We start from the raw sequence: 16,870 nt of genomic DNA, 5'->3' as shown, positions 1-16,870 counted from the left end.
AATTTGGTGTGAGAATGGAAAAAAGGAGCAAGGAAACACAGTGGAAATCCTTGCATGGTGTGGATGGGACCGTGCTTAGGATGTGATGTTTCCCTGTCTGCCCGGAGCACATCCATCCAGGCCTTGTGGTACCCGCGGGAGCTGGCTGGGAATGACCATGGCCAGAAGATGGGAGCAGGACCTTGCCGAGGTTCAGGGAGTTCAGGGCATTTCTGTGTGGCACCTGCTCAGCTCAAGGAGGACACTCCTCATGGAAAGAATAACACACTTCCAGCTAAGCCAGATGTTGGCAAGAGATAAGAAATCTCATAACCTTTGCGAGAAGGATGAGGAGAAAGCCACGTAAGGATTCATTTTCCTGCTCATTACAATGTCATCATAATGTCATTTTCTTTGCTTCAGTTATATACAGTTACTGTAAGTAAAATCTTCATTGCAGTGAGTGTATCATGAAATGGAGTCTTACAAGGTGGCAGCATAAAACTGACCCGGAGGCGCCACACCACCAAAACTGAGCCAAAAAAGTGAGATTTTACAGGTATTTCTTTTGAGAAGAACTTCAAATCTTGAAGTCTATCAGATGAGAACTTCTGGATTATAAAGATGAAAACCAGGAACTAATTATCTTCAAAGGGACAGTTATCAACGAATCACAAGGAGACATTGTGATTATGAAAAGCAAATCCTCCATTTGATCCCTCTCCATCCATACTGCTTCCCAAGCAGATAACCTAAGCTTTATCCATATGGAATTGCTAATATTCCAAACAGGGAATCAAATGTAGAAGTCCCAATTAGCATATTTTTTAAAACTCTGTATTTTTATAGTGTTGTGTATGATCAGTGTGTGAACAGGGACACATGGCAGCAGTTCCATGCGGGTCATATCCCTGGTCTGAAGTCACAGGAATCCATCTCAACAAAACAGACCTCAGATTTCTCTCTCAGTTACTTTGAACCATATTTTCCCCATGTTTGCCCATTACAAGTGCAGGTTCTGGGCATGTTTCAGTGTCTCACATGGGAAAAGTAAAGCGATTGCTGTGAAACACATCCAGGGTCAGGCGTCCTGCTGGGGTGAGCCCACCCAACGCACTGCCCCACCAAAGCCAAGGAGACCTTCACTCCAAACCCAGGATCCTCTGGCATTATCCAGCTTCGTTATCCATCCAGAAACAATGGCAAGGAAACCTCAGCTGGACTCGTGGGACCAGCAGGAGAACCAGTGGTGCTTCCTGCCCTCCCTGCCCTGGCAAAGACCAGCAAGTCCAGCTCCTTCCAACCTCAGCACAACAAGGCAATTCTCTGCAACACGGCAACTAATTTTTGTGAGAACTGTCAGTCTGATGATGCTGCCAGCAATTTCTAAAAAGCTAAAAGGCGGAAAACAATCTCGGTAACAGAATCATCTGCAGTCAGGATCACCTCTCTTCTTCCCCAAACAGACACAGGAACTATGCCTGAATTCACAGCTAATGAGAAATCTTTTGATCTTCACAGACACAAAGCTGCCAGCCAAGAAGAGCAGTCAGCACAGGACCTTCTGAAGAAGCACTTATCCTAAATTCACCGCCACAATAAATGTAACACATCCTGGGTCTGGAGCAGCGCAGTCCTCAGTGATGAAGACCTGTGAGCATGTTTAATACAGCAGAAAGACAACACTATTTATATCTCACAAAGCTGCTTACCCAGCGTTAGATGTGCCCGGCTGTAGTGCAACTGCAGGAATCCATCAGGAGGACACCTGAGATTCCTCTCCATTAAAAGGGATGGATCTAACACAGCCAACCATCTTCATGGCAACAAATGTTATCTTAAAAGACGGGAGATAAAAGTTCACAGGGAAGCTGTGCAAATTCATGAAAAGAAAAATGCATTCCTGGTGACTGAACGCACAGAAGTCTGTCTCCAGAAGTCTGTGTGTGTGTTGAAAAATGTCTGGAAGACAGGAGATGATTAGCAGGAAATATGCAAGCTTCTCCTCCTTGTATCGTTCTCCAAACATCCATTAGCCACTGGTTTGATTTTATTTTAAGAGTCAGAACTCTTTATTGATTACAGCCAACAGCTGCAATTCAGTAGTGGTCCCAGACATCCAAAGTAGCTCTTTCCCAACACAGACAATTTCTGAAGTTCTGTGAAATGAGATGACGACACCATTACTGAGACATCCTGGGCTGAGGTCATTTTTTCCAGTCCAGGTATAAACAGTTCATAAATGGAGCTCCCTCCAAACCCATCCCTCTTGTCTGCTCACAACATCCCTGCCACCACCCTTGGGGTGCTGGGAAGCTCTTAGAGTGCTGAAGAAGCTCCTGATCCCCTCCCCAGCCTGCCTGCGTGGGACTGCGCCCAGTCCTTGGGAAATGTGGTGTGGGGGCAGGCAGGGCTGGAGACATCACGTGCTGATCCCTTCACCTTGCACAGATCAACTCTGCAGACAGGACAGCGAGCTGGGCTCTAATCCAGGCAATCACTCCTCTCTAAGTAGGTCAGCAAGGAAGCCCCTGCCCATGGTTGTGTCTTCCAGCCCCCCCAGCAAGCAGCTTTGACAACTGTTTCCTTTAGGAGGTCACAGGAGATAGAGAGTTTGATTCTGAGAGCTTATGTGTTTGTTCTAGAAACGTTATAAAACAAGTTTCACTTCAAAAATACATCTATCTCACCGTTTCGATAGCTCAGAAAGAGTTTGGTGAAGCACCTAAAAAACCACAGTGTTACTCAAGCTGGGATGTCAGATTGGAAGAACATTCATAGTAGCTCATTCATAAATGCCTTATTTTAAAATATTTGGGGAAAAATCATAACCAAAATAATTTTACTTTACTTTTCAGTTGAAATCACTTGCTGAGTCTTAGCCTAGCATTTTTCAAGCATGAGTGTCTAATTTTCTTGCAAATTCACATCCCAAAAGGTCAAAAAAGCTTTCTACTCTTTCATATGCTCTTGAAAGACAAGTTGGTGCCTTGAGTTTCTGAAGACTCAAACCATTTTTCCCTGCTAACACCCACTGCCAAGGTTCTGCTTCCCTGCTGTGAAGCCAGACCCATTCCCAAACCCAGGGCAGGGTTGCTGTGCTCTAACTGGCTCAGTTGTGCAGGTATTAAGAGACAGGACAGAACTCCTGAACCTTCACTGGTTTACCTCAGAACATTATTTTCCTGGTGACAGTCTTTAATTGCTCTCCACTGGAAACTTTCAGAAACCTGCTCAGCTCACTGATGTCTTCAGGGCAGCCTGTGCCAGAACTGGCTAAAGCATCCATCCTTTCAGCAGTTTCAGGAGAACCAAATGCAGATGCACCAGCCTGTGCTGCTGTTCAATATTTCATTGTTTGCACAGTAGTAGGAGTCAGATTGTGCACACACGTGCAGTTAATTATCTCCGTGGAAGTACTGCTTCATGGGCCCAGCCCTTTATCCTCACACATGGTCTGTATTCCTTGTTCCCAAACATGGAACTTTGCATTCAGCTGTGCCAAAGCATTCACTTACACTTGATTTATCTAGAGATCCAAATCTATGTCACTCCTTGTCTAAAAACCCCAAACCTGCTAATATGGGATACTACGTTTCCCCCAAGCCTAAAGGGATGCTTTAGGATGTGGCCAAGTCGTTCTAAGGCTGTGCCAACTGGATCAAGTTCCCACTTGGAATTGCATTTAGACCTCCCCGTTTGTCATTTGTTAATCCTTTTAACATTTGCCACAGCAAATTTGTATCATACCAGTTTAAATTGTCATTCAGTATTAAGTCAAACACCTTACAAAAGTCTAGGGTATGGTGCATCCACAAGCAAGCTTGTCAACTTAGTGTGAGGTCAAAAGAACTTGAGAAGTCCTCCCTAAATCACTTGAAACTGGTACTAACAGCTTTTCCCCCAGGTCCCAGAAGAGCTCTGCATCTCTTTTCTCTAGAATGATCATCACAGCACTGTGTTCTAAAAGGGCAAAAGGAACAGATTGGTGACTTTGTCCCCCAATTTTATGTAGCCCCCAGACTTGTCAAGTAATTGTCCCAATGAATTTTTGGACAGTTAAAAATAACCTCCAGTGCTCACTGTAGACGACTACTGAATCTGAAGTGTTTGGCCATGTACTGCTGGTTAAACACTCACCCAAATTTCAGTGAAACAGCAATAACTAAAATTACTGGCAGCAGTTCCATGCTCTTGTCTCCCCAAGGGGTATTTGCATGCTTACCCTGCTGAAGTCATTTACCTCGACAAAGAAAACACATTTTTATAATACAATTAAAGCTTGTTCCAGGACAAATCAAATGTGCTTGCACATGGCATTTCTGTGGATGCTCCGGGCAGGCAGGAACTCTGTCACGTGCTGAGGACAATCCTGGCCCCAGTTTCCTTCACTGGGGTCACACACCTCCCTCCTGAGAGTCACAGCTACAGCACAGGGGGTGGGAGGAAAAGGGAAGCTGTTTTACTACCAGATGCATATGTAAAATTTATTTAGTGATACTTTAGGGCGGTGCTGTTGGGATTGCTGCCCTGCTAAATAAAAGCCTTATTGTGAGGAGCTAGTAGAATGATTGGATTAGGGTGTAAGAATTGTTCAGGCACCGTAAATACAAAGAGCACAAGAAACATGCACCAAATTAACTCAGTCCTGAACAGTTACCTCTTACAACCAGGTTCACCACTGTGTTTCAGGGTTTGTATGCAAATTTTGAGGAAAGCTTTTTCTTCATACAGAAACCCATTCTCCACTGACATTTGAAAGAAACCCCCATGTGCTCGGAATGTTCAATACTTCAATTCATAGAAAAGGTCTTGTTCAGCAGGCACTGCCTCCTGACTGGTGGCCTTACAGGGATCCCACTTTCCAAGGTGTTCATGCAGAGAACAGAGTTGGGTCTCAGGGACCCCTGTCACCATCTGGGGAGGGCCCACTTCATGCTTTTTTTCACAACAAAAAAGTAATAATTAAGGAATTCCAACAGAGGTGGCATCTGTCAGGTCTAGTTTCAGTGCTTCCTAGGTGAAAGAAGTCTGAGAGAAAGGAAGGCATGTTGAAGGTTCAGTGCAGACCATAACTTTTGGAGTGTACCTTGCACATACTGCCCATTACCATTTCCAGAGAACCATTTTATCATTTCAGAGTCTGTCCAAAAAGAGAGCTTTGAACTTTGCAAAGGGGAAGGAGTGTGCAGCCAGGATATAGAAATAACATGTACAGTTTAACTTAGAGAAGAAATTCAGGCTCTGAAATCGTGGAACAAGAAGATGAAAGTTCCTACCTCGAAGGTCATTGGAGGGATAAAGGAGGAAGAAGTAGTAAATTGAGAAAAAAGCCTTTCTCACAATGTCATTTAAATATAAACACACAGTTTTGGTTTGTTGAAACCAAAATTTCATGCTTGACTTGAACTGAGTTTCCTTGATTTATGTTACACCTACCACATGTAGTCACCCTTCACACTGGGACATTTCTGAGGCTTAACGCTCCAGGCTGAGTACTGCTTGTGATTAATTCAAATTGTCTTTGTTCTTTCCACCAGCTCCTACTCCAAATGATGGCAAGAAAAAGGTGAGACTGATTTTTGGAGAATTCTTTTGATTTTCAGTATCAGCTGATGTTTAATGATACCATTAAAATCAATCAGTTTAAGTGCAGGCTACAAACTGTATTCCTGGAGCAATATTGCTTCAAGTACTTTATTAGACAATACACTTACTGTTAAATTACATGTATCAGCTGAGGATATTCAGACAGAAGCTGTTAGATCCCTACAACAAGAGAAAATACTCTGAATTTAAAGCAAGTTTCCAGCATTTAAGCAGTAAATTATCCCCACTGACTCTGTAAGCTCCACTGCACTCACAGCAAAGTTACTTCAGATACAGCAGCAGATTTACTTTTTAACAAACAAACTGCAAATAAGTCATCCCTCTGGAACCATGCAAGCCAGGTGGAAAAGGTGAAGATAATTAGATGCAATATAGAGATTTAAAGAGACTAAACCCCCTTTTCCTCTTTTTAGGAGAAAGAAGAGCAGGAACAGGAGCTGTGGAAACACAGACATTATGTACCCACCAAGCAGATCCCCTTCTCTCACTTGTGTCGTTTTAGCACTGTGGGTGAGCCCCCACTCTCAGTTTTTTTTCAAGTGAACTTTATAAAGAAATCTGAATAATTTTAAACATCCTTAGTGCTCCTATTGAGAACATGCATATCCACAAGAGGAAAGGCTTTTTCCACAACTGCTGTTCTGAAATATTCAAAGCTGGTTTAAGAAATACTAAGTGAACTCAGCATCCATAACCAGAGTGTTACACTTCTGCAATTCATTAGTCCTCAAGGTTCCATTCCGTAATTAAAATACTTTGCAGTTTAAGGCTTTACAATAAAGAATGTGCAGTCCTCAGCAGTGTTTCCACTGCCAGTCTATGGAAAACATATGCATGGAAAATCTGTGCAGTGCATGTGTACGGCCATCTTTGGATAGCTTCAGTGAACATTCAACGCTGTCGGTGAGTTTGAGAACTAGAAAAAACCATCGACCGTTGACTGTACCTTGAGGTTTATCACAAACCCTCTGTTAAATGGAAAGCCTGAACCTTCAGAGATTTCACATGTGGTTGCCATTAGCAGGTCATGATTTACAGATTATATTAAGAGCTACAGAGGTTGAGTTTTTCCAGTTCTACTTTCTCTAAAAGTGAATTGGTGTATAAGAAATGCTTGATTTCTCTTAAAAAAAATAATTAAAGCTTTATACTAGTGCAGCACTTCTGCAGAACAGCGTATAAGAGATCAATGGAAGATTGTGTATGGGCAGCACAAAAGCAGGAACGTATCCGCACCATATGGGACACTTGGAAACAAATCTGAGCATGGTATATATTCAAAATAGCAGAATATAGGCCAGATCAGGAGGGAAACCTTTCCATTTGGGCTGGCAACTTGAGCTTCGCTGGAAAAAGCTCTGGAATGTGGGTTCATTTGCTCCCAGGAACCTGCAGCAGCTGCTCACCGGGCGAGGAGCGGCTCCCTCGCGGCCAGGTCCAGCTGCTCCCGCGGCTCAGGCTGTCGCCCCGCCGCCAGGCAGGCAGGGAAGCAGCCTTGCTTTCCAAGGCACAGCAACCAAGGGCTCGGGCACGTCAGTGGTAGCCACGTGGAACCTTCTCCAGCCCAGCTGGCTGAGCAGGACGGCAGGCTCTGGCAGCGGGTGCCTTCACAAGGGTGCGGGCACTTCTTCTGCCTGTACAGGGACTGTAGAATCCATGAAGTAAGGAAAGACCCAAAGCATGTGCCAGGGAATTTTGTCTTGGGCCGCTCTGGAGTGACAGCACCATCACCGTGGCGTGGCATCTTCAGCATCTAATGGCTGCAATCAACATTCATTGCTGTCGGTGGGTTTTCATTTCTATCAACTCACTGATCAATGAATGCAAACTGCGGACCAGCCAGCCAAGGACCACCCGCTCAGATGGCCAGGGTGGCCTGTCCGGCAGGAAAAGTGACACCTTTGCCAAAGAAATGTCCTATCCAAGGGCTGCCTCCCGAAACTGTGTAAGGCTGTGCCGTTGTCCCACCAGAGAAGTTCAGGACACATCATCCAGCTCCTTCATGAGCAAATCTGAGTGCTAATTAAGAAATGCACAGGGATTTTTAAAGGAGCTGAGCATTTGAGGAACTCGTTCAGTTTTAATAATAATGAAAGTGACACCCAATTGGTAAATCTATCAGTAAAGCATAAACCTACAGCTTTACCAGGTTATAGGAAATTAAATTACCAGGTGATAGGAAATTCAACTTCCTCCTGAGTGAGCCAAGCTATGGAACAGCTCTGGTCCCACAAAGTGACCAGTGAGAGATGAAAAGAGACTGAACTGTGGGGCTTTGGATTGACAGGGGCGAGAATGGGAGGAAGCAAAGCAGAAAATAGTGGTTTAAGGTACAGCAGAGAACATTCTTCAGGGCTGTGGTGGGCAGGGCCAGCCTCAGTAATACTGGAAAGGCGAGGAGCTGGAGCTGACTGCCTGGGGCAGGCAGGCACCTTCCTGCTCTGTGGCTGTGCAGGGAGGAGCAGACACATCTCTGCATGACAGACAAACTGGCACTGCAGACAGAAGAGCAGCCTCTCGAGCTGCCCTCCAGGTATTTCTACATGACTGGCATGACATACCTGTTCCAGAAGTGCCCCTGTCTCTGGGCAGTGCGGGGCAGCAAAGGAAGGAGGCTCCTGTGGTGCCCCCCACGGCACTCAGGGCAGGGATGGTGGATCTCCCTCTGCTCAGCAGTGGTGTCAGTCAATTCCCTGGGCAGGAAAGGGTCCAAGCACTTCTCTTATGCCTTGTTTGCTCCTCCAGTTGCTCACAGGATTATCCTGAAGGAGCCTGTTCAGACATGCTGTGCTGCTATCCCACAGGAACCGTGTCCCTCTGTACAGCTCAAGTCAGAACAACTCAACAAGGACTGCTAAACTCCAGTTTGGTGAATATTCAAAATATATCTGCTTGCTCTGTTCAAAGACTTTAACTTCTTCAATTTCACACAGGAACAGCTCCACCAAGTTCAACAGCTACACACTAAACAGACTGAACTTTGCAAAAGTGGAATTTCAGGGAAAATCTCTCCTCTCTCTGACAGCAAAGAGCCCTGTTCAGTCACCCACAGCCCGGGTAAGTGCGGTGGCTTGGTACAGGGAGTTTACCACAGCAGTGTAACAGTGAACAGCCCAAAAGCATGCCTGCCAAATTGTTTTAACATTATGAAAACAGGACAAATGACTCATTTTTGATGCAGTTTGACATTCTGCCTTTGAAATCTCAAAATTTTCAGCATGCTTGGCAGACTCATTCGGAAGTGAGAGTGCACAATTTGGATTTTTTCCAGAGACATCTTACATGATGTACAAGAAAGCACTTTTTTGTTATTTTAAACAGACATTTCAGCCAACTGGTTTTCCTCATGTATACCTGCATGAAAGTAGAAAATACAGAAGTCCTGACAGAGGTGTTCATCTTTACTGTGAGGACATGTGAAAATAATTCTCTGCACTTACTCTGAATAAGACATTTCAGATAAACAGGGAAAATTACAGTAAAGGGGCCATTACCCCAGTTTGCCAGTGCACAACAAGCCAAAGGCTTGAGCACACATTCCACACCTCTCAAATGCTCTGTATGCACAAATAAGCTTAAAATTTGGGTTCCTACTTAAAAAATCCTCCAGATTTTTTTTTGCTTTAATTTTGGTAAGGAGACCGCAAGGGAAAAAAACTAAGGAAAGACAGGCATGTTCAGAATGTTTTTAAATCCATGCTTGGGAAGCTTCAGATGTTTGTGTCAGCAACTGTTTGCTGCCTCCCAGAGGCACCACCCCGCAGATCCACCTGCCCCAGGGCACATCAGGGTGACACTGAGCACCAACACACTCAGTGCTGCCACTACAGCCATGGGACAGCTGGGGCTGGGGAAGTTTGGGACCTGCCAGCAGGAACTGCCAGGGCTCATCCATCCACACTGGAGGCCAGTGAGGGCTGGGTCATTGTGGTGACTGACCAGAGTGGCCACCAGCGCTGACCGGGTGATGGAGAGACAGGGAGACATCAAAAGAACTCGAGGAGCTCGGTTTATTTAGTTTATCAAAAGTTTATATAAATATCTTCATAGGGAACAGACAAGCATTTTTCAGGTTAGCAAAAGATAACAGACATGAAAGCTGCAGCTACACAAATGCACACTGGCAATAACATACAGTTATTTAAGGGGGGAAAGAGGGTCAGTCAGTTCATGTTGGACAGCCCTGCCCTTTTTCTGCAGATACATTCTGCTGGGAGAATACTGTGGAAAATTTAGTTATGTTTTAATACCTGTCAATGCACAAGAGTAAACATGAGCTATATCAGGCCACAAAGGTCCAGCAGAGTATTAGCCAGTATGTCATCATGAACTATACATGTCTCTACATGACAAATTATTCTACATATGCATGTGAAATGACCTGTTTTCATATAAAAGTGATAAACTGCATGAAAACCTAGCTAGATACCAACAAAGATGTGTTTTATTAATCAACAGGCAAATAACTGCACACATGTTCACAACTGGGAGCCTACCGTGCATGCACTCCACAGGGCTGTTCTGACTATAAAGGAAGGAACCAGATTTTCACTCCCATCACACAGGAACCACAGTCCTCCAATAAAAGTAAGTGCAAGTCCACCAGCACAAAGGCACATGGAAAGGACCATGTCCTGGCTCTGGGAGGAGGCTTTTAGCAGTTGTGAACATCTGAGCGTTCCTTTGAAATGAGCTGCCAGATAAAAGTCTGCCACATTTGAAAAATCCACTGAGTTCCCAAACAATGAGATGAAAAAGTTGCTCTCAATGAGGGGTTCTCAGCCCTGTTAAGGACACGGTTTCCCAGTCCCACCAGTCTGACAAGGGCCTGTTGCCATCTAGTGGATTCCCATCGACTGGTCCCTCCACAAAGCAAATGCCACTAGATGGAGTGTTAAGAAGGAATTCTGAATTCCTACTTTTTTAGGTGTCCAGCAGCTCAGGTTTTCAAAGCGTCAAAAAGTTACAGGCCCAGAATTACCCTGAAATTGAGGAGGATTTCACCAACTGCTCTCAGTTTCATGAGAAATTTCAGGCTATAGATTTTCAAGTGTAATAATGACACACTACAGAAAAATACTCCCGTGCCAACATAATTTACATCACCTCAGGGGTTTCTATCACTCATGCAGGCATCTCCTTCACTGAGATACCTCTGGTGACAACAGGTCTGACACAGCCCGCATTCTGCTGGTGTAAATAGTGATGCACAGACCTGGTCTGTGTTACTTTAGTGAGAAATACCTCAGCAGCTCTCAGCTATGGGAATCCCCACTTCCATGAACAAATATCAGCTGTAAAACTTCTCCAAGTCTCTACCATGGAGTATCAATTCACATCTCTGGATTATCTCAGAATGAGAAATTCTACCTTGTCACACACGGCAAGAAAAGGGTACTTACTGCCCACGGAGTTCACAGGGAGGACAGGAGAGGAGGAACTCATCTGCTCCACATCTGTAGCTAATGGGAAAGTGAAAATGAGAAAGATGTGATGTGCATGTTACTGAGAAGGTTTTACTTTGAAAACTTGGCATTTACACTGAAATGGAATACGCATGTCTTCAGTCACCCAAGGAAGCTGCTTTGAGGCGCAGGTAATTTTAACAGCATCAGCTTCCCCCTTCCAAGGTATTTCTGTCATACACATTATCTCTAGATTTACTTTTCTCAGCAGTCATATTAGTAATTTATAACTTGTGATGGTCTGAGAATATCAATTCAAAGCAACTTCCAGCACAAAGAAAGTCTAAATTACATCAGGTTTAAACTGTATGCAGAGCATTACTGTGGAATGAAAGGACATCATGATCTCCCATCTGTGGCCAGTGAACCTTCAAAAGATTCCTGATCAGAAGAGAGATCCTCTTCCAAAGGTTGGCAAGCTGCTGGAATTTGATCTGGAGCAGCATCAGAAACAAGTGTCTTTAAGCACAAGACACTCCAAAGCTTTATTTTCTAGCAGCTGAAAGAAGAAACAGAACCTCCTGCCTGTGTCTGCCAATGAAAACCCTCAAAGTCAGAACATGATCAAAAACAAATGCCAGATTGCCCTCTGTGTTTTGGAAAGGATCCACCTTTCCAGGATTCAAATCAGGAGAAAACCATCTTGCACTAACAGGGCCAGTTTTAACCCAGGATTAGGTAAAGCCAAGATGCATTCTTTGGGCTTGATCTCTCCCAAAAGACCACAGCCCCTCTCAGAACATCACCACCAACACCCAAGTCAAGCAGCTCAGTCTCCATCGCCGTGATTTTGATGCTGGTAGGTCTCACAGAATTATATATTGTGTAACTCTTGTTTAGCTCCAAGACCCAATAAATGCAGACTACAAGTTTGCATTCCTAACCACAGAACACAGCCCCAGAAGCACAACTCCAGCCCACAGCCAGGCTTTGCTGCCAGCCCAAATCCTGCCTTTCACATTCTTGCAATTCCCATTTCTCCGGCAGCAGGCAGTTCCCTGAGGACCACTGTTTACACTGGAAGTGCAAAGTTCTGCTCTAATTAGGCAAACCACAAACAAAAGTAAACACTTCAGCAGACCATCTTTACAGAACGTGAGAGCAGACACTGCACCACACTGACTAAATCCTGCTGCCATACTTCGATACCACCCCGAGCCTCCTCGGTGTAGCTACTCAAGGCAGCAGCAGCAGCAGTCATCATGTTAAACACCAGCCATAGCTGAGAACAGCAACAAACACAATTACAGATTTATTCAGCAATGCCCTGGCTTGTTCCTGTCCTACTCCCCACTGAATTGCCAAGGTATTTACTGCCCAGAACATCTACACATTAATTTATCATCTTGCTTGGCTCTTGCATCAGTGCTCAGAAAGCTGCATGTGACATGCTGGCTGCAGACCTCCCAACATGCTCTGCATTACACTGCACAGGTCTCTGATGTGCTCAGAGAAGAAAAATTACTTTGCATCTTCCTATTTTCCACCTTAATACTATAGTCTCCCTAATTTAGGAACTAGCAAGCCATAGACTATACGTGTTTTGTAAATGAAAAAAAACATTTCATATGTAGTACAGCCATTTCAGGTTCCTGGAAAGAGTTTCGTACTTTTGCCTATTGAAAGCTACATATGCTTTCACATACATCCAAATTAAGCCAAGCAGTAAGTGCAGGTTGAAGTTACTCTCTTTGGAGAGTGGTGCAGAGTGAGCACTGAGCAGAAGCTGTTTTTCAGGAGGGCTGAGGGAGCAGCCCAGCAGATGGTCACTGCGAGGTTACCTGCTGCTCTGGCACACAGAGGTCACTGCCCGGCCCCGGCCAGATGGCACAGGGCAGGCACTCGAGAAGCTGCTGCGAGAGCAAAGTCACTTAGGGCAGTAAGCTACACCTGCCAACATCTGGAATAGTTCATCAAGTATCATTCAAAGAGCAACTAAACAATGCTCGTGCCTTCTGAAGAGAGGTTTCTGAGTGGGAAGTGTTTTGAGAGAGGCAGCGCGAATTCTCCAAGTCCTGAAATTTTAGATGTAATGCCACGTTACAGGCTGCAAACAGCAAAGTGTAACTATTTCCCAGCCATGCTTGGAAATTTCAATTCATGCTTGGAATGATGTGTTTTACTGACTATTTGTGATATGTTCACCAGCACAGACATCATGCTCACCACCACACAGCTGCTCAAGTTTGAGGTCAGAATTCCCTCAATGCCCTGCCCCGTGCAGGAACATGGCACAGCTGTGGCATCCAAGAGCAGCAATACATCAACATTTCTGGTCTTGTGCTACTACTGGCAGATGGTATTTATAACATATTAATCTCAAAATCACACTTAGATTTTTTTTTCTAAGTACGTAGAAGCACAACAGCTTATTCTACACCTGGCCTTGAATAGATGGATTTAAAAATTTCTCTCTGTGTAAAAACACAGCTGGTTATGAAATATGGTATTGCTGGTTTGCTCTCTTACCCATAATCCCCCACCCTTCCCTCCAGCCCTTTTTATCTTTATAATCATACATAATCCATTAAATTCCTAAAAACAATTCATCTGAGGGAGAAGAGATACAGACTAACAGCCAGACTAAGATATTGGAAAGTGGTTTGCTCTAAAAGAAGAAAACGACAGAAGTCTGCTCAGCTACAAAGAGCTGCTGCTGCCAATACAAGTATTTACCTCCTGACCTCTCCTCTGCCCACTCAGTGAACAGTGGCAATTGTTTTCCTGTATTATATACTGTTTACAAGCCCTGAGTGGTATGAAAGGAATTAATAATTCAGCTCATGGAGCTGATGACCTTTATTGGGGTACCCCTATTTGCTGAGTAGGAATCAGAGCAAAAAGCTCCATTGAAACCACAGGGTTTCTTTTTAAGAGTTTTTCACTTTACAGCCTAATTTGCCACCATAACATAAATCAATTATTTCTCCTGTTTTAAGCAACAATGCTACCTATTCTCAACCCCTCGATTTCTAACTTCCCTTGTATCAAGCCAGGCCTTGTTCTTTGGCTTTTCCAACAGTCTGATAAACACACTGGCAATGCCAGCATGGAGGATCAGGAACATTTGGGAATACCAGCAAAAAAGATGATGCCATTTTGAACTTCTCTTGACCTTTGCCTGCCCTTGTTCCTGTTCATGCTAATTGAAGGGGTATATGGGCTACTCCTAGAAATGAACTTAGCCTGAACCTGTGACACAGCACTGGATTTTGAGGATGGGTTGTGGTGTCCCCTCCCCAGTATGGAGGCGCTCAGCAGGTGACACAGAGCAGGTAACACAGAGCAGGTAACACAGAGCAGGTAACACAGGGTGCCCTGAGCACTCCGGGATTCCCGAGGTGGGAAGGAGCAGAAGGGGCTGACTCAGGGAGTGCCACCATGTCCCCCCTGGCCAGGATCAATCACACACGTGGATCCGTGTGGCACAGCCCAGTGCTGCTTGTGGGGCTGCAGGCAGGAGATGTGTGTGGGACAGGATGCTCCAGAGGTGACTCTGCCGTGTCCCACACAAGGCACCAAGGGCTTCTGTTGGCCTCATGGCCATCAGCTGCCACAGGCCCAGCCTGACTCGGCTGTGGGGTTCTCCAGGACCCCAGGGCTCTCTGCTGAGCTGCTCCCCAGCCTGCAGCATTCCACGGGGTTATCCAGGCGCAGGACTTGATGGTTGTGTCTGTTTAACTTTGAAGTTTCCATCAAACTTTTCCTTCAGCTTACTGAGGTCCTTCTGAACAGCAGCTGTGCCCTCCAGAGTATCAACCTGGTGTCATCTGCAAGCCTGAGGAGTTTGTCCATCCCACCATCCAGATGGCTGATGAAATTGCTCAGTAGTGTTGGCCCCAGCACTGACTCCCAAGGACAGTCACAGCATAATGGTCACCAGTTAGTGCTTGAACTCGACTGGCATCCTTTGAACAAAACAGCCCAGGTTTTCACCCAAACTGCCTGCTAGGATGGCATGGGAGACTGCATCAGAAGCCTTGCCTAATGCGAAGGTTAATGACAAAATTACCCTCCTCACCCACGGATCCAGTCATTTCATCACAGAAGGAGCGAGGTTTGTCAGGCACGATCTCTCCCCTTGGTAAACCCACAGCGAATGTTCCCAATTACCTTCCTGTCCTTCAAGTGCCTGGAAATGCCTTTTGGGAGGATTTGCTCCATACCCTTCCCACTGAGGGGCTGAGACAAGCCTGACCAGCCTGCAGTTCCCCAGAGCAGCTACTACTCAGCAGAGCTGAGCTGAAGGTGATTCATTATCCCTTATCAGCTAAATTTTACTATACAGAGACATTCCTCCCCTTTCCCCTACATTGGGTAGAGCTTGTCTCACTTCAGTGCTGAAAACACACATTGTTTGCAGAGAGGAGTGGGAAATAAGGTCATCTCATGATAAATATTTTTACTTATTTTCATTTACATGGAACACAATCCCAGTTCCTGCTCACCAACAAAGCTGAAAGGAAACCTACACAGAGCTGCATCTTCCATGTACCTGCACTGTATTCCTCAATACACTCTCTACAAACATTGTTATTTTAAATGCCTGTTTACATTCCAGTAAAATTCTGTCAGCATGCTATCTGATTTATTGATGCCATCAAAAGTCACAGGATTCCTGACGTGCCTCCTGGGGCACAACAATCAAAGCAGAAAGGAGATGCGTGTTGCTGTGGTATCAGCATTACCACATACCTTATGGGCTGGGTTTCCAGAAGCCTCTGTGGTTTCTGGGACAGAGCACAGTGCTCTCCTGGAAAGCTGCTGCTTCCCTGAGAGGTTCAGCAGGCTCTGCTCCTGAAAAATGGGGGGCTGTGGAGGAAATGCCCCCAGAGCCAGCTCGTGGTAAGAGCAAGACTCAGAGCAGCTCAGCCAGCTCATTCCTCTAAAGGCGACTCATACGCATTTGGCATCTTATTTCAGACACAGTCAAGCATAATTTGTTTTAGAAAAATTATGATGGTGAAGAAAAAAGCCTGCCCTAGAAGACAGTGATCACGTCTCTGTTTCACACCCAGTGCTCCTCAGCATGCAGCACCCCAGCCCACAGTCACGCTGTCTTTGTCCCTGGGCAGGAGATTTTTGCATCTTCTCTACCTGGAGGATGTTTTGGTTTATTAGGGTATTGCCTACCAGGCAGCCCAGCCTACTCCAATATTGAAAGATCAATTGCATAATCAGTCTGTAAATCTGGGGAAATTCTTTATTGACTTTTTGATCACTGATAAAGTGTTGGCCAACATAAGGCGTACCACTTCAGCAAAATCCATCTAGAGTGCACTGGAATTACCTACATTAAAAAAAAACCAGAATTGACTGATATTATACAAGAGATGCTGTTTTTTGAAGAGTTAACATCAATGCAGATTAATACTGATCTCCTGCTAAATAGCAGCACGTTAGGATATACAGAATATGGCAGAAATCACGTTGCAAACTAGGCAGCATTCCCAGAGGCAAGGTGTTCCAGGCCCCAAGCAGTGCACCGGCTTACAAACACCCCTGTAAGGGGACACCTGTCAGTGTGGGGACAGAGATGGCTGTGGCTTGCATCTTTGTGAGGCCACCTGGACGTGCCTGTGGCTGCAGTAACTGACCAGTCCTTGAGACTTCAGGCTTTCCTTCTGTTATTGATTCGAGCATCTTGCTCATGAAATTCAGCGATCAGAGCCCCACGGAGCACTTCCCTGTCACCAGTACCAGCAGCCCGGGTTTTGTTGGAGTGAAAGGCTCTCATTAGGCATTTGGCCTCCCAGGACAGGGATTACAAACGGGCAGGAATCAAGGGAAATTCGATTCTTTCTCCCCACCTACCT

General features: G+C 45.1%; 1 protein-coding gene and 1 long non-coding RNA gene across 4 annotated transcripts in view; one reads left to right on the top strand and one right to left on the bottom strand.

Moving 5' to 3' along the window:
* Positions 1-16,870, bottom strand: part of NR6A1 (nuclear receptor subfamily 6 group A member 1) — a 75,528-nt gene that overhangs the window by 52,190 nt on the left and 6,468 nt on the right. For 2 of the 3 annotated variants that reach the window (XM_068210900.1, XM_068210899.1), the window contains exon 2: positions 10,992-11,051. The exons of the other annotated variant lie outside the window; for it this stretch is intronic. In XM_068210900.1, the coding sequence (XP_068067001.1) occupies positions 10,992-11,051 (60 nt within the window). The remainder of the gene's footprint in view (positions 1-10,991; positions 11,052-16,870) is intronic. 3 annotated transcript variants of the gene reach the window in all.
* On the top strand, positions 232-15,597 carry LOC137486030 (uncharacterized). The gene is made up of 2 exons (XR_011005552.1): positions 232-11,853; positions 14,767-15,597. It is a non-coding gene; the product is annotated as an uncharacterized lncRNA (long non-coding RNA).

The sequence above is a fragment of the Anomalospiza imberbis genome, chromosome 21, assembly GCF_031753505.1.
Source record: "Anomalospiza imberbis isolate Cuckoo-Finch-1a 21T00152 chromosome 21, ASM3175350v1, whole genome shotgun sequence".
NCBI lineage: Eukaryota > Metazoa > Chordata > Aves > Passeriformes > Viduidae > Anomalospiza > Anomalospiza imberbis.
This window is presented reverse-complemented; position numbering and strand designations above follow the sequence as displayed.